Raw genomic sequence first — 18,472 nt, forward strand, 5'->3', positions numbered from 1 at the left:
GTGCCACCTCCCCAGCCCACTCTCTCAACTCTTCAGCTGCATCTCCTACCACTATTTCTCTACTGCAGACCAGGCATTCTGGACTTCTTACCTTTCGTCTGATGTAACAAGATATGCCCATACCCCAGGACCTTTGCGCTTGCTGATCTCTCTGCCTGGAACGTTTATTCCCTCAGATATGGGCACAGTGCACTTTCTCACTTCCTTCAACTCTTTCTGTATATGTCACCTCTCAGCGGGGCCTTCCTGACCCTCCTGTTTAAAATCACAATCGCCTTACCTCCTGCTTCTGATTATTTTACTCTTTTGAGTATCATGATTCTTTTGTTACAGATAATAAATTGAGCCTTAGGGAGTTTAGTATTGTGGAGATAGCACTGAAAACCAGGTCTGTCTTGACTCATGGTGCAACCACTGTATGTGTTAATTTACCCATTGGGATACTTTGTGCATGAACATTATATCAGGCTTAATTGCATTATGACATAGAGGAAGTCATCATTATCGTGCAGTTTACATGTGCTGTTGGAAAGAGTTGTTAAATTAAGCTGTTTCCTCAAACCAAGCGTTTGTTTGAGTAACAGTTCTGAGGAATTCAACTTTTCCCCCTTCTAGCAGCAAAAAAGGCTGTATTTACTGAGATGAAAAATAACCTGAATGCAGGGAACTTGAAGTTGCAGGGACTAAATAAGAACACAGCTCACCTGGGTAAGGTGACTCAGGTACTCCAAGGATGTGGATGCCCCAAGAGGCAGCTAGAATCTTTGTTCATTTTCTACTAATGAATTGTTCTTAGTTTGGTGGAGTCCTAGATTTTCAGAAATTATCAAGCTATTCTCAGTCAAATAGGGAACTGATGAGTATAGAGGTCACAATTTCAGAAGATAGTCACAGATGGTGATGAGTATGAATCATGCTTTTAAGTTTTTGCAGCTGCATTTAGAGTGCAAACTACAGGATGCGTCTGGCTGGCGTTTCCCAGCACCTGCCCTATTTGTGGTTCCTATTCAAAAGGAATGGTTGAGCTGAGAGTGAATTCTTTGCACCAAGAAGAGCTGGTATCCCTCGATTATGGGACTGAAATATGAATCTCTGATCTGTCCACAGACTCCTGGTCACCTGGTCGGACTGTGGTCATTATTTGTGTCTATCCAGCTCCCTGAAATTACGGTTTTTCAGGAAATGCTGATATTGGCTGACAGGTGGTGAAATTTCAAATGAGAATTGAACACTAGTAACATGTACCTTGTGATTTCAATGCAAAGCCTGAGTGTTTATCAAGCTCTTTTAATTTGAAGAGTCTCAAACTTCAAATTCTGTCTTTTCCTTAGTGTGTAGAGCTGAAATCTGTTCAGCTCTTTGGGCTTCCAGCTGTTATCTGCTGGGTTCTTCGAGTCTCCTGCAGCCGCAGAGTTCAGCCAAAGTTTTGAACAGAGTTTACACACAGACTCTGGGGTGCCCCTATGTAGTGTTCTTCTTTTAGGGGCTCAGTCCCTCATTGTCTAGCCACTGGCAGCCCTGAACCCCATTCTCTCATACCTCTGAGCTAATAAAGACTGAGTCTGTCTTTTCTGAATCCTAGCAGTCCCTTGTCACAGAGAATGGAGAGTCCCCTCACGGGACAAGTCTTATAAATGTTACCCTTATCCACTGCTCTTCCTTTCTTTCAAGGGTCAAGCCCCCTTGGTTTAGGTGTGTTTTTTGGCTCTCCAGTGCCTTTAAGTCAGTTATTTGTTATATTGTGTCCAGAATTTGATAATGTATGTGGGAAGGTCAGTCTGAAAAAAGCTACTCCACTCCTTACTAAATAGGTAACCTCAACAAATTGATACATAATAGTCAACGTCATTCAGTTCAAAATATTTAGAATTTCCTTATAATTTCTTCTTCTTTGGAATACTTAGACATACTTAAATTTTTTTTCTAATTTAGGATTTTCTAACTCTCCTTCTGTTATTGACTTCTAGCTTAGTTTCATCATGGTCAGGAAATACACCCTGTTATGATTTTAATCCTTCAAAATTTGTTGAGATTGGATGTATAGGCCAGTCTGTGGTCAGTGAATGTCCGTGTTCTGCTTCCTCGAAAAGGGTTTGTATTCTCGGCTGTTGGGTGCAGTGTCCTGTGTGTGTCACTTAGGTTGTACTTGCTAATCATATTCCGATCTTCTCTAGTCCTGCCTTTTTATTTTGGTATGCTTTTTCTGTCAGTTGCTGAGATTGGTATATTAATATCTCCCGCCATATTGGGAATTTATCCATTTTTTCCTTTTAATTCTGTTAATTTTTCCTATTTATTTGAAGCCCATGTTGTTCCATGAGTGTAAATTTAGAATTATGTCCCCCTTGTGACTTGAAACCTTTGAAACTCTGAATTTTCCTGCTTTATCTCCGGTAATGCCTTTTCCCCTAAAGTCTAATTTGTCTGCTAATCCTGCGGTGCCAACACCTTGTTTTGATGTAGGGGTTTCCTTGTTCGTTTTCTTTCTTTTTACTCAGGACTCTTCTGTTTATCCTTTCGTCTCTGTGTTTTGTTTTGTTTTTTTTTTTTTTTTTTAAGATTTTATTTGTTTATTTGACGAAGAGAGAGACAGCCAGTGAGAGAGGGAACACAAGCAGGGGGAGTGGGAGAGGAAGAAGCAGGCTCCCAGTGGAGGAGCCTGATGTGGGGCTCGATCCCAGGACTCCGGGATCACGCCCTGAGCCAAAGGCAGACGCTTAATGACTGAGCCACCCAGGCGCCCCTGTCTCTGTTTTCTTTTAAGTGGTTGGGTTTTGCTTTCTTTTATCCCAGAATGATAACCTTTCTTTCAGTTGAAACACTGATCATTTACAGTTTATATAATTATTATGTTTGCATTTAAGCCAACCGTCATGCTACTTATCCTGTCCCCTTCACCCCTTCTGTGCTGTTTTTCTCCATCACCGCTAACTCTCTGAACTTTTTGATTGTGCTGTGTATTACATCACTCCCGCTTGTCTCCTTCACCTCTTCTGTGCTGTTTTCTCCATCGCCGTTAACTCTCTGAATTTTTGATTGTGCTGTGTATTACATCACTCCCGTTTATCACATTAAGACTACTTTTCTTTTTTTAGGAAAAGATAGAGTTTTCAACACGCCATTGTGCGAACAAGGAATTGTTGGGTTTGGAATTGGGATTGCAGTCACTGGGGCTACTGCCATTGCAGAAATTCAGTTTGCAGATTATATTTTCCCCGCTTTCGATCAGGTAAGAAGGTTTTATTTTACTATAATTGAACATTTCTTTAAGCATGAGCAACAGGGGGGAGGGGCAGAGGGAGAGGAAGAAGCAGACTCCCCCTGAGCAGGGAGCCAGAAATGGGTAGGGGGTGCGGGCTGGATCCAGGGACACAGGGATCATGACCTGAGCGGAAGGCAGACGCTTAACTGACTGGGCCACCCAGGGCCCCAGTAATTGAACATTTTTTAGGTTAAGTCCATGAAGTGTTCACGTTTTGCCTCCACTCTCCCACCTCTGATATTGGGGATTTTTTGGTCATCTTTGAGCTAATGCATTACGAGTTAATTTGTTATGGACGTATATTTAAAGATCTAATAAAATGGTTAAGGAAAGGGATGGAAAGAAAGAACTCCTTGTGACCTGTCCTTCCTCTCCCCCCAACCCCCAGATTGTTAATGAAGCGGCCAAGTATCGCTATCGCTCTGGGGATCTTTTCAATTGTGGAAGCCTCACCATCCGGGCCCCTTGGGGCTGTGTTGGCCATGGAGCTCTTTATCATTCTCAGAGTCCTGAAGCTTTTTTTGCTCACTGCCCAGGAATCAAGGTATCCTCATTTATGTACTTTATTTGATCTCTGTTGGATACTTCCATTTTGGTTCGTTCTGTTAACTAATATGCTTGTCTAGAGGAAAGCAAACAGGATTTATGGAATTTATGTGAACTTAATTGTTTTTTTTAGAAAGAGAGTATTTATTTTAGATCAGCTCTCCAATTCCCAGGTTTATAGAATATTCTTGTTGAAGTAGGACTGGCTTAACCCTGACATTAATTTCACCAACTTCAAAGGATGAGATGGAGAACATAGTTGGTTTAACTTCCCCCTCATTCAAAACTCTGTTTCTTCCTAATGAGGCTTTCTCGCGTAACTGATTCTGGGTTAATTTTAATAAATCTGCTGTTTAGTACATATTTACCTCAAAGTCAGAGGGATAGGACTTTTGCTTCTGTCTGAGAAGCCTTTGTTATCCAGATATGTTTTCCAGATAAGGTAATACTTGATCAAACAATTTTGAAGCATCTCACTTTTAAAGTCTTCCACAATAATCTTAAGTCTTCCGCAATAGCTTAGGTCTTTTGATCAAAAAAAAAAATGTGGCTTTGTTTTACATACTTTGTTTTAGTTTTTTACGTTATCTTTTCTGTTTCTCTTTGCTGAAGAGCTTTCCAGGGCATCGTGATGGAAACTCCACCCAGGCTGTATGTGGGTTTGATAACATGAGTTGGTTGTAAACACGTGTCTGTTTTATTTTTATTTTTTTCTACCAGAGCAAAGTGATAAAGTCTTTCTTAGTTGAGTAGAGGTTGCGTAAGTTTTCAACGTCGGCTGGAAGTGGTAGGCTGGGACCAAAGCCACATTTGAAGCAACACTTAGTTTTGTGCCCAAGCTGAACACCGATTCACATTTAAAGTTTATGATCTTACCCAGCATTTTTAAGAAGAGATTTTTTTTCCCTCACGATGTCCTAACTTTCCACACTTGCCCCTTTCCCTCTTTTTAATCCCAGATGAAAATAGTACAAAATGCTAAAAATACATGAGGAAAGCAGATGAAGAGAAACTAAAGACATTGGGTAGTACGGTAAGCAATGTGTTCAGCAGTCTGTTCACCGAAAATAGTGAGATTTGTGCTAGTTAAGAATCCTTCAGTTTAAAATGTTGTAAAATTGATTTTGAAAGCCCAATGTAGTCTGTTTCAAGGAATCTTATTTGAGTCTTTGAGATAAACTCAGATTTATTTAAATAACTCTTCCCGTGTAACATGGGCATGTATTTATACAGTTATTTAACAGCATTAAAAACTAGACATAAGTTTGTGATTTGAGGCAAAATGGTGTGGTAGGAGCTTAGGTTCTGGTATCAGAACTGTGGGAGAATCCCTGGTCTAGCAAGCAATGTGACTTTGGGCAAATTATTTGATCTCTTTTAATCCCTTGTGTCTCTTTCTAAACTGGGGACAATAATAATAGTATGGGTTGCTCTGAACAGTAGTATGCACATAGAGTGCTTGGCCCAGTTCACACTTGAGCCACCTCCCGTGATCGTCTTCGTCTTTGTCAAAGGCCTTCTCAAGAAGGTCCTGGAGCTCTTTCATCTCAATGGGAAGTGGGCAGTATCCACACTTCCCTTTCAGCTTTGCAATAACCGGACATTACAGAGCCCAGGTCATAAAGTTCAGTTGATTATTTTCAGGAAATGAAGACCCTGTGTTTCATGGGAAAGGAGGAGATTTTGATATGTTAAAATTGGAGGAGAGTTACATGCCCTTTGAAAGTAGCAGTAGAGTATTAGTAGGAAAGGTTTTATAGGTGAATATAGGAAGATATCGACACCTTTGCTTTTCAGATTCCTTCAGTACGTGTGTGCAGGTTTAGCTTTGTAAGACAACAGTATCTTAGCTACCAGAATAGGGTGGACATCTGATAAATACTTGTTTAACAAATGGAATTTTGGGGGGATGGGACAATATGTAACAATTATAATGGTAATTAGGCTAAAAATACAAGATCTCTGCAATTAGTAACAATTAGTTACTGAAATATCAACCCTTCTTATAAGTGAGTTTACTGGGCTACATTTTGTACTGAAATGGTCTTTAAAAAAAAAAAATCTGTTTTTGCAGGTGGTTGTACCCAGAAGCCCTTTCCAGGCCAAGGGACTTCTTTTGTCATGCATAGAGGATAAAAATCCTTGTATATTTTTTGAACCTAAAATACTTTACAGGGCAGCAGGTAAAGGTTTCCTTTATTTTATATTTGTGAATATCTTTATGCATTTTGTTTTGCGCAGTTCAAAAAATTTGTAACCTTTTTTTTATAAGCTTGATTTGTATTTTCCTTGTTTATAGAAAATTCTGATTGCTTTTTTCTATATTTAGTTTGTCTTTTGCTGTTTATTTTATGCTAACTTTAGGGACAAACCCATCTAGCTGTTTTAGGTTCTGATTGTGGAAACAAAGGAGCAATGCGAAATGGTAGCAAGGACATAGAGACTATGTTTAGCTACATACTAGATGCTTAGTAAATGTAGGTTGAATGGAAAAGTGAATGAGTGCATTATACCAAATAATATCAAATGTCCTTCTAGCTATAGGTCTTCCTCTAAGTCAGGATACATTTGATAGCAAAGGGGGCACTATCAATGCTGTGGCTTCAGGTCAACACTGGAATGACTGTCTAAGGCAAACTGAGATGTTCAGTCACCCTACCTTGAGCTCAGAATCATAATTCTGTAACCATTCATTTATGGCTGCTTATTTATCACCCAAAATGGAAATTTTAAATATCAAATTATTCTAAATTTTTCTATGTCTAAAGTATGTTTTATTTGAATATAAAGAACATTGCCTTGGTAAATCATTCTTTTTCTCGAATAGTTAAGCTTATCATTTTTTATTGTGATGTGATTTACATACAATAAAGGGCACAGATACCCATTGTTCAGTTTGTTAGATTTTTTTGGTGGTCTTACACATCCAGATGGTCTGTGAAAAACAAAATCTAGAACGATTCCATCACTCCAGGAAGCTCCTTCTGCGTCTTCCTGTCCACTCTATTTTCTCTACCCCAGACTTAGCCACTTACTGATTCTGTCCCCATAGATGAGTTGCACGTGTGTTAGGGCTTCATAGAGGTGAATCACACCATATGTATTCTTTTGTGTTTGCCTCCTTTCTCGACCTCATGTTTTGGGATTCATTCACGTTGTTGCTTATCATCAGCAGTTTATGCCTTTCTCATTGCTGAGTAGTATTTCCGCCATATGAATATAATCACGATTTATCCGTTGTCCTGTTGGTGAACAAATGTCCGTCACTGTTTTCAGTTTTTGCCTATTTTGTACAAGGCTGCTAGGGACATTCTCGAACGGGTGCTTTGTGAACATCCTCTTTCCTTTCTTCTGAGTAATAAACAGGGTAGCTGTTGATTTAACGTGGTAAGAATCTACTGAAGAGTTTTTCAAAGCAGTTATGCCATTGTGTACTTCCACTGGAAAATTTTCAGAGTTCCAGTGCTTTTAAGTTAAACATATTTTAAACGGAATCTTTTCAATTTTTTTAGGAATTCTGTTGTGATTAAAAGTAATGTAAGAATTTAAAGTCTTGAGGTGAATAGGAAAACACAGCTGGTGGACCCCGAGTAGCTATATGATTCTAATTTCTTTAGATCCCCTATGGGTATTAGACTTGTAAGGCCAACCAACTGTGCAAGCTTATCAGCTAATGCAGATTTTTTTCAGTACATATTTAATAACTGGAGAGCGAATAAGAAACTTAGAAAAGTAATATTCATTTTGCTGCAAATTTTGAAATTAAGAGTGGTAAGGGAAATGTGTAATGTTATAGGATTCCTGCTAAGAAAATGAACTTGAGAAATTTGTTGTAGCCTCAGCACTGGGAGAGATTATGAAAAACACCGATGAGGAATGGGGCTCAAAAGTTTTTCAGACGTTTCCCAGTGATTATGCGCCATTTCAAGGACTTTAAGCCTGAATCTCTTCTTGACCTCCAGTGGCTGAGCAGAGCTAAACAGGTTCTTTCACAGCTAGAGAGTTTCTCTGCGGAAGAAAGTAGTCTAGGAAAACAAAGCGAGCCACCCAAACCTTCATATCCATGTTCCCTGGGCCAGCAGCCTAAGCCTCCTGGGAGCTTATTAGAAATGCAAATTGTCAGGCCTCACTTCAGGACCTGTTGAATCAGAACCTGCGGAGTGAGGCTTCGCTGTCTCTCAGCCGCCCTCCCGGTGACTCAGTCCAACTAAGTTTTGAGAACTAGTGCTTCTTATCAGTTCTGAAGCAGTAACTCATGCTGCCTATCTCCACTTATTTTATTCTCGGTTCTTATATAGAATTCAGGACTCTTTGAACCCATGGTTTTCTTAGACTTGGCTTCTGGTTCAAATCAGTATCTTACAGTTGACCGTATTTTGGGCGCTGCTTTTACTGGAGGGGAGGGGAGAGGGAAGGAGCTCTGGCTGTCCTGCCCGGGCTTCTTCGCTGCCCTCCGTGCGTCGGCTCTTCTAGCTCTGTTCATCTCTCAGGTCCGCTTCAGCTGGGGGAGGAAACGTCAAACTTCCTTCCAGTTGTTGGGAATGATATAAAAAAGAAAGGAGTATTTTTGATTCAGTAATCCGAGATGCTTTGTAGAAGACATTTCTGTATTAACAGAATCAAATAGAGCAATGAAGGAAGATACTTTAGATTTATCTCAGAGGCCACTGAGAAGTGGTGGCAATGGGAAGACTTTTGGTATCTGTAAATAATAATTTAATAGGTTGACTATTATTCCTACATTCTTTTTGAATTTTCAGCATACGTTTGGGAATAGTTAAAATAGTGTAGACCAAAGATATGAACCTTTACATTTAGAGTTTTTTTAAAGGAATTCATACTGGGAAAGTTCACAGATGTATTTTAAATACTAGGCTGACAATCCTTTGCAAAAATAATCGGGAGTTGTATTCATTACGTAATAGCCCATTTAGGTTAATTACTAAGTAATCTTAATTAAATGCAACAGTCATATATAATAAAGATAACTTTTGAGTAAAATGCGGTGTTTATAAAATCTATGTATAGAAGCCCTTATATTTTATTTATGGGATGACCTCTTTTTTTTTTTTTTTTAAGATTTTATTTATTTATTCGACAGAGATAGAGACAGCCAGCAAGAGAGGGAACACGCAGGGGGAGTGGGAGAGGAAGAAGCAGGCTCACAGCAGAGGAGCCCGATGTGGGGCCCGATCCCATAACGCCGGGATCACGCCCTGAGCCTAAGGCAGACGCTTAACCGCTGTGCCACCCAGGCGCCCCCATGGGATGACCTCTTAAACATAGATATATTCATGAAGTAGATGATTATAAAAAAAGTCAGATATATTATTTAGGCTAACAGGAAAACCTTGATAAGGCCTTAAGTAAGATGGAAATTTGTTTCTCTCTCATGTAAATATCAGGATACCAGAATCCTTCTGTCTGGTTTCTCTGTTTGTCTTTGTGACTTTCCAACTTCTGGTCCCGGATGGCTGCTCTGCTCCCAACATCACAGGAACATTTCAGCCACAAGGAAAGAGGAAGGAGGGGAGGGGAAGAGAATTCTCCTTCTCTTAAAGAATGACTTGGAAATAGCACATATTAAATCTGTGCATATTCCATTGGTCAGAACTTTATCACGGTGCCACACCCAGTCACAAGGGACGCTCTCTTTAGCTTAGTGCCCGACTAAAAATTATGTTATGCAATGATGGGAGATAGATATTAACAACTACCAGATCTACCACAGTTGCTTGTATGGTTTCCGGAAGAAGTCATAGATTTTAAAGAGGGAAGAGAACTAATAGCAGTAATGATTATTTACCCTTGACCCATTGTCTACCTCTAAGAATCTATTTCAGAGATAGACTGATAGAAGTCTGAAAAATATTAGTGTTCACTGCAGCACTATTCATAGGAGCAAGGACTAGAAACAATCCATTGGTCCGTCACTAGGGGACTTGCAGGTGTTTGAATAAGCTAAGTTACTTCCATCTGCTGGATTATAATGAGCAGATCTCTAGATACTGCTGTATCAGCCAAGGTTTGATCAGAGATGCAAAACACGAGATCTAATGAAGAACATACAGCTGTAATATAGGTAATTATAGAAGCTGAAGAGTTCATGAAAATTGTTGCTTCTGTGTTTGGTGCTGCCTACGGAAATCCGTAGGGTTGGCTGTCAGGCAGGGAAGGTGGACATGAAGTAGGAGACAGCAAGGACAAACTAGAACCTGCTAGGATGCATTGGAACCCAACGGATAGTCTGGAACTGACGTCTGGCTCTTACTACCTCCAAACCTTAGTGTGAGGAAAAGACTGGTCATTCGACTGGGCTGGGAGGCTTTAACAGCTTGTCTAAGAAATAGTGAGGGCCTGAATTAGCAGAGGGGGATGGGTTGGAAATTTCTTAGATTATATGAAATACTTGGTGTCTAAATGAATTTCAGGAGGGAAAAGAAGAGGAAGGTGTTGTGTAAGCATAGAATAAGATTTCCTTGTCTGATAATAACAGAATGGTAGATTAGATACACGTATACACCAACCATTCATTTTAGGGTATTTATTTTAGATGTATACTGAACTGGCACAGAAAAAAAATATATAATAAAGAAAAAACCCCAGAAATTAAAACAAGGGTTTAACCAGAAATTATAAACCAGGGGAGAATTAGCTGAACAACGATAAGGCCAAAAAAGTTAGCAGAATGTAATCTAGAGAAATAAAGAGAAGGAAAGTATGGGAGAGACATCGAATAGGAAGGGAGGATGAGAAGGCCTAAATGCACTGAAGGAACAGAAGAGTGCACTTTCTGATAATGTTCATTAATAGGATTTCGTCAACAGAGAAGTACTTCGCCGGCATATTTTGCCACTGCGCCATTGCAATTAGGTGAATGTGTTAGGAAATTTCAGGAAAGTATCATCTGTTACTTGCTGCTGTTCCCTCCTCCAGCATCATTAAGGTAAGCTGTTATTTCCCCAAATTTTGAGTCCTGTTCTATACATAATTCCCGAAATAAAATATTTATAGGATACCAGGTAAAGAATTGCTTAGGAAGCCAAAATATTTGACATCTATATAAGTTAACTTGCTAGTTCAAAGAATTTCCCCATACTGTATAATTTTATCTACATTATTTATGTCACTAAATTTTGTTCGTTATTGATTTAATTGTGGAAGCTTTAGCTCGGAGATATAGTGCACAGCTCTCTCTCATTTAGCTTTTTACCATCTACTGGTCCTTTATTTTCCTGCTAGGACCTCTTCTTTCCATGGCCACTGCTCTTACCCCACTCTTTATGGTTCTAAGAGGGCTGCCAGTCATCCTATCTGACCTCCATGATCTCTGGTGATGGATATGAGGCTCAAGCCCACCTCTTCTAACTTTTCTGGGATTTTATATGTGGAGACAGAGCTGCACTTTCTCTGGGTGGTTTGCCCAGAATGACGTGAGACTGGGGCCAAGTTCTCTGACAACTTAGTGAATGGTGGTCTTTAGTAGAAGACTGTGGGAAGGAGGGTGAGTGATAGAAATCAAAAGTGAAAATCCTCACCATTTTGATTCTTTAAAGTTCTTACGGTTCCTTGAGTTACTTTTGTTCCTTTGATCTTCCTCTGTTTAAATGGAAGGATCTGGAGGAAACCTAATAATCTCATTTTAGGTTTGACCTCCTTTGAGTTCTAGTCCTCTGTAGACTTGACTAATAAAATGGGTAATCTTGACGGGCGTGATACGTCGTCTTGGTAGAGAAAGGTGCTTCTCTGTGAAGATGGAGACACCCCTAGTTTCATGAGCGTAGTCCACAGCCTTTCATGACTTAGTATAAAAGCAACTTTCATCCTAATAGCTGACACAGAAGCCCTGCCTGTTTATGTATGATAGGATTTACTTCATAAAGGTGTTGAGGATTAAGTTGGGTAATCCGTGCGTGTATCTGCCTCATCTTTAAGCACTTTTTGAACACTGAAGTGCTAACATAGTCCTTCTGTCTGTGCAGTATAGCACTATTTCAATTAATCCTCATAACAGCCTTATCAGAAAAATTCTGTCACCGTGAGGAAACCCGCTGGGCACTTAGGGAAGTTAAGCAACTTGCTCAAAGACACACAGTTGGTGTTCAGACCCGATGTGTCTGTCTCCAGAGCCAGCTGCTGGGCGTTTACGGCACCAGTGGTTCCATCTGATCTTCACAAGAGCCCCGTGCAGGGCGGGGGTGGGGGGTCCTGAACCTGAAGGTGAGAGTCTAAGAAACTAGCTCACAGGGGAGTAAGTGGTTATTAGGTTTAAACCAAGGTGTTCTGACCCCAGAGGCTCCCTTCTTTCTAACATTGCCCAATTTTGCATCCCACTTAAACCGTATTGAATGGAGGGCATAAATAAAACAAATTTCTCCAGCATCCTAGTTTCATGCCAAGAAATATGCTATTTTAAAGATTTACCCACAGATTAAAATGATCTACTTTTTAACTGAATGGAAATCTGTACTATCGATAGCCATGCTTTGAGGCAGTACCTCCCTTATATAGTGTGTAGTCCAAGGTTTGAATATGCACTGTGTTAATTTCCGCATCCAGTGTGGTTACGGATGGGGTTTGGGAGCCTGTGCTTCATGCATTCATTGGGGGACCTAGTCCCGTGGTCGCAGCTAGAGCCCAGGGCAGCTGAGCAATGTCTCATCTCTTCCTGCATCTTGAGGAAAGGGTCTGAAACCATTTGGTGAAGGCACAGCATTGTCCTTGTTACAGCTCTTCTTGACCTCTCCGATTCCCTCCTTTTTGGGCCTGGTCCCTGTTCTGTTCTGTATGTTCAGACATCTGTGCTGTGGTGACTCTCTGCGTGTCTGGTCTGCAACATATAGAAATGATTTCTTTCAGTTCAGCCGTCAAATTTATGAACTATAAAGATAAAAGTAAAAATAGATAATACATTCTTTATGCAGCAACTTTCTTGAGTTTTATTTCTACTTATTTTGAATATATAATAAATAAATGTAGAACTTGTATCTTCTAAAGTTGGAAGGAAAATATTTCTGTATTATTCTAATTTTGATACGTAAATTCAGTTAAACTTTCAAAAAATGGCAGAGGTATATTTAGAAAAGACCAATCCAGAAGAGCAATCCAGACAGTGTCAAAAATGTACAAAATAGTTATGATTCAAAAAGAAAATGAGTCAGTGTAACATTATCAGATGTAGGCATCTTGTGGAGAAGCTTTGCTTTTATCCCTTTTGAGCTTTTTGGCTTTATTTAATTGAAATCGATTCATGACATCAGTGATAACGAAGTAAATACAGCTTTCATCTATGGTTGTTCTAGTGGAAAAAAAAATACTAAAAGCCTAGTGGTGCTTCATTTCCAGGATTCAGAGGACCCTTTCCGGCAAAAATAGGTCATAATGGTATTGAGGGGCTTTTCTTTTCTTTTTTGTCTTTCTTGTAGCTTTTGAGTGGCAGAAGACTTTAAAAAATATTTTTGCCCAGTATCAGTGTACCCAAGAGAGTATTTTGCCTTTTAAAAATTTGTTTTCGTTGGCATCGTGAAGTGGATTATCTTGATGTGGGCAAGTACATTTAATACTAGTTACACTTACTGGCAGGAATTGAGTAATGCGGGAGAGAATTTAATTCACTTGTGATATTTTCGAATTAGTTTTTAAATTGAAATGAACACTTTTATGGAAGTTAAAAAGTCAAGTAATGTGCCTTCAGACAAAAAATAGCAGTTTCTTACCTCAGCCTTCACCAAATCTGTGCCTCTCCCCCACATGTGATTCTTTTCAACTCTTTCAGTAGTTTTTTTCTAGTAATTAATCATATTTGTAAAGAATATGCTTATAGTGCTTTTTAACATTTTAGGGATTATGATTTTTAACTTCCTACTAAAATTTAGCTATTTTATGTCCCCTTCTTTTCCCCAGCGTGTGCCATTCCTTCCTCTCCACATATTCAAACTTCTCCCAGTATCTTCCTGGACTTAGAGTGTGATTTTGGTCAGATTATTAGTGTTCACATTAGTATGATCATCATATTGATATGATTTACAACTGAGCAAAAAAAAAAAAAGCGCATTTTATTTCCTTACTGATATACAAGTCTGTCTTCCCTGGACCAAATAATATTTTCTTTTTTTCATTTGCTTAATTTCTCATGTTCCTGTTACCAATAAAGTTCCTAATTTCCTCAATATAACCTATTTTCATTATGTTTGGACACATTAGGTGGCCAATCAGGTTTTTCGTTTTCCTGGAGGCATCTTTTCTGCCCTGGGGCAATCCAATAGACTCTGCGTTAAGAATGTGGATTCTGAAACCAGATTACCTGAGTGTGAAGTGCTGGCTCTACCGACTCAGCTGGCTGACTTTTGGCACTCCACTAATTTTCAGTCTTTCATATCTGCCTACTGAAACTCCTAAAAAGTACAAAAGAGAAGATGAAAAGAGCTCATAAATCCATTCCCTAACTACTGTTGACTTTTTATTATATGTACTGACAGACTTTTATATGTACTTTTAAACAAATATTATTACTATCAATTTATTTCAGCGTTTGCTTATTTGATTACAAGTGAATTTTTATATTTCATGTTTTTTATTTCATTTTTGTTCTTTATGACTTAGTCATGTGGATTCCTATCTTAACCTTGTGGAACAGCATTTATTTTATTTTGTTTTATTTTATTTTTTAAATTTTTAAAAAAGATTATTTATTTATTTATTTGACAGAGTGAGAGACAGCCAGCGAGAGAGGGAACACAAGCAGGGGGAGTGGGAGAGGAAGAAGCAGGTTCCCAGCAGAGGAGCCTGATGTGGGGCTCGATCCCAGAACACCGGGATCACGCCCTGAGCCGAAGGCAGACGCTTAACGACTGAGCCACCCATGCACACCTATTTTATTTTTTTTAAGATTATTTATTTATTTATTTGAGAAAGAGAGAGAGCACAAGTCAGGGTGGGGGAGAGTGGCAGAGGGAGAGGGAGAAGCAGACTCCCTGTTGAGCGGGGAGCCCAACATGGGGTTTAGTCCCAGGGCACTGAGATTGTGACCTGAGCCGAAGCCAGACGCCTAACCAACTGAGCCACCCAGATGACTCTGGAATAGCATTTATCGTAAACCCTAAAGCAAACAGGGAATGCAGCTAATAGATTATTATCCTATTTTGTGATGAGAAGGCCTGATCTATTAAGTAGCAAGAAGAATCAAAGCTTTTTGGTGCACCTGGGTGGCTCAGTTGTTAAGCATCTGCCTTCAGCTCAGGTCACGATTCCAGGGTGCGGGATTGAGCCCTGCGTTGGGCTCCTTGTTCAGCGGGAAGCCTGCTTCTCCCTCTCCCACTCCCTCTGCTTGTGTTCCCTCTCTCGCTGTGTCACTCTCTGTCAAATAAATAAATAAAATCTTTAAGGAAAAAAAAAAAGAATCAAAAGGTTTTCAGTCAACTTGAAGTACAAAATGTACCTTTAAATTTGTTTCTATATCTTCTGTGATTGACTTGATAAATTGACATTTTTGTGGAATAGGTCCCAGTGAAAATTTCTTATACTCTGGCATATTCTTTATATTATTGACATTCACTTCAGACTAACATAATCCAACTGGATGCATTGTCAGTGACTAAGCTTAAGCTACATGATAGACTGATTTACTTTGAGTTTTTAATAAAATTCATTGTCCTTAATCATATGCACTTTTGTACAAGTTCGGATATCATAGAGCTATATAGAACAGAAAGTGAAAGTTTCTTTTCCTTACCCCCAACTCGTTTTCTCAGACCTTTTTGTATGCATGTATATTTGCATGCATACATGAATGTATAGAGCATATTTACATATAAACAGTTACATCATACTACAGACATTATTCTATAACTTACTTTGCAAATCTTTTTCCATGCATTTACATTTATTCAAATCTGTGAATGTGTAGAACATATATAAACATATAATAATAAGAACATAATATAACTATTCTGTAATTTGCTTTACTTACCAATTTATTTTGGATGTATTTCAGTGTATTCATTTTCAATGATTTGGTGGATTTTTAGTTCATAAATTATGGCACATGGAAAAATATTTCATTCTTTCTCCTATTATGGAACTTTTAGTTGTTTGTAAATTCTTATTCCAAACAATATTGAAGAAAACATACCTGTTTTATTTATATATATATGTTATATATGTTGTAAACACACACACATATATGGAAGGAGAAAATTACAAGCCTATGTTCTTTATTGTTTAAACTATGAAACTTATGTTTAATTCTATCTTTGTTTTCAATAAACCTCATATATTCATTGATTAAGCCCCAAGTAATAAATGGTTGAAGCCAGACACAGCACATCTCTAAATGGCAGTGGAAAAACTAGAAGGATAAAGTATATGGACACAGGTACTGTGGGGAGACAAGACTTACAATTTAGCAGTTTATAGCCTGAAAGATAAGAGTGAAAGCTGAAAATGTTTGTAAGAGATTTAACTTGAGAATAGTAAGAATAAAAGTCTGCATTTCTATTGTCTTGTGTTTCAGACTTTTGCTCATTTTTTTATGTGTTTTTTTTTTCTGTATTCTTTTGTCATGAAAAGTGTTAGTCTGTTTGTTAGAAGTCCACCTTGCAACAACTGGTTCTCAACAGTTTAATGTTACCTTCTTGGAAATGTCACCATAGTATCTGTGCCCATATGCTAGATGTCATTGAGAGCAGCATATAACCTGTTATTTTTAAATTATATATAGTTTTAAGGTCTTTGTTTTAAGTAGGCAGAAAACATTAGAGCATTTTATTTCTGTTTTTTGCATCTTCACTGTAACGATTCTTCTTTTCCTAGAAGAGATTCTTCTTTTGCTATCTCCATCTATTCAGACTTTTATGTCCACTAGTAAATTGTGTAGATATTACCATTAGGTTTGACACATTTGTTGTTAGGGTTATTACTAGATGTTTAAGGTCTTTTTTTCCCATTATGATTGGAGTATTTCTATTACCTATTTCTAATAGGTTTTTGTTACTGCTATATAGAAAAGCTGTTGATTTTTGTATGTTGAGACTGCCTTTGGAGACCATACTCAATTCTCTAATAATATTTTAGTTAAGAATCTTAGACTTTCTGGGTGGAAAATCTTATCTTCTATAGCTGATGATAGGTATAGCCCTTTTTTTTCCCAATAATTGATGAGACATTTACGGTTGTTGTTATTATTATAAGGGTGTCTCCTCCTTTCTTAACCGGGGCCTTGGTCAGTACTCTTCCTCAAGTTAAGGAAATAGCTCTCTATTTTTAACATAAAGGCCCCTTCCTCCTGTGTCTCCCAAAGGTTGTATTTTATCAAGTTCTTTCTAGAAGATATCTTTCTAGATATCTGATGAGACGATTACATGATTTTTCTTCTTTGATCTCTTGATGAGGTGTATTTCATTAACCTGTTTTCTGATGTTTCAATCCTCGTATTTCTGGGATAAAGTCTACTTTATCATGATGCATTATTCTTCTGGCATATTGCTGAATTCAAATGAAGATTTTTTAAAAAGACCTTTATGTTCATATGTAAAATTGGACTGTAGTTTTCTTTCTGTACATGTATGAACACAAGCATGTATTTATATGTCAAATTGGTCTATAGTTTTCCTTCCTTTCAGAATCAGAAGTTACGCTGGTCTGATTCCAGAATCAACAAACCTTGTCTTTTTTCAGGATCAGGGTTGTTCTAGTCTTGAAGAATGAACTGCCATGCTTTCTTTTTCTGTGCTGCAGACCAGACTGAATAACTAGAAATGATCTGTTCTATAAGGTTTTAATATAATTTGCTTGTAAAGCTGTCTCGTTCTTGTGACTTTGGGAACATGTCTTTGACTTTCTTTTTAATATTGTTTATGATTGTTAGACTACTACTTTTTTTTTTTTAAAGATTTTATTTATTTATTTGAGAGAGAGCACAAGATGGGTGAGGGGCAGAGGGAGAAGCAGACTCCCCAATGAGTGGGGAACCTGACATGGGGCTCGATCCCAGGGCTCCTAGGTCATGACCTGAGCAGAAGGCAGACGCTTAACCAACTGAGCCACCCAAGTGCCCCTAGAATTCTACTTATTCTTGGGTAAATGTTGGTCATTTATATCTTTGAATAATACATTTTTTCTCTGGATTTTCAAATTTAGCAGTGTAAAACTTTTCTTTCCTATATCATTTGATTAAATATATTAATACATGTAAACTATTTATAATACTGCTTGACTGTTAATTAATGCTTGGTAAATGGTAGTAGTGCATTATAGGATGCTTCTGTATTATTTAAAAATCTCCAGTGGATTTATTTTAATATTAACACCCTTAAGCATAAATCTTTGTTCAGGCTATTGAGCTATGAGCACAACTCAGAGTGTTCAAATTTAGGAGAGAGAGAAGGGTAAATATTTCATAGAGCTTTAGTTAAAGAGGTCAGCCGTCGTTCAGCCAGTTTCAGGAATAGTTGGTCCAAAATGGTTTTCTGAAGAGGGAGTAACTGATCTTGTCGTTTAGAATCTGTTGGTTGGGCAATTCAGATTTAGCAAGAAGGTTAGGAGAAACAGTTGCTGGGCCTATGGTCATATGAAGGCCACTGTAGGACATTTGTAATCCTTCAGGGGCTCTTACAGATTATTTAGGATTCTTTACAACCTATCCTAGCATATTTGGACGTGCACTGT

At 38.3% G+C, this 18,472-nt stretch overlaps 1 protein-coding gene across 10 annotated transcripts in view; it reads left to right on the plus strand.

The window, feature by feature from the left end:
• The window catches only part of BCKDHB (branched chain keto acid dehydrogenase E1 subunit beta), a 219,265-nt gene that overhangs the window by 52,588 nt on the left and 148,205 nt on the right, over positions 1 to 18,472 (plus strand). For all 10 annotated transcript variants that reach the window (XR_004622050.1, XR_004622049.1, XR_004622048.1 and 7 more), the window contains 3 exons: positions 3,096 to 3,229; positions 3,651 to 3,806; positions 5,883 to 5,991. Coding sequence is in view for 7 of the 10 variants with exons in the window: in XM_002916298.4 (XP_002916344.3) it covers positions 3,096 to 3,229; positions 3,651 to 3,806; positions 5,883 to 5,991 (399 nt within the window). In the remaining 3 variants the exon portion in view is untranslated. The remainder of the gene's footprint in view (positions 1 to 3,095; positions 3,230 to 3,650; positions 3,807 to 5,882; positions 5,992 to 18,472) is intronic.

Source organism: Ailuropoda melanoleuca, chromosome 19 (assembly GCF_002007445.2).
Source record: "Ailuropoda melanoleuca isolate Jingjing chromosome 19, ASM200744v2, whole genome shotgun sequence".
Lineage (NCBI taxonomy): Eukaryota > Metazoa > Chordata > Mammalia > Carnivora > Ursidae > Ailuropoda > Ailuropoda melanoleuca.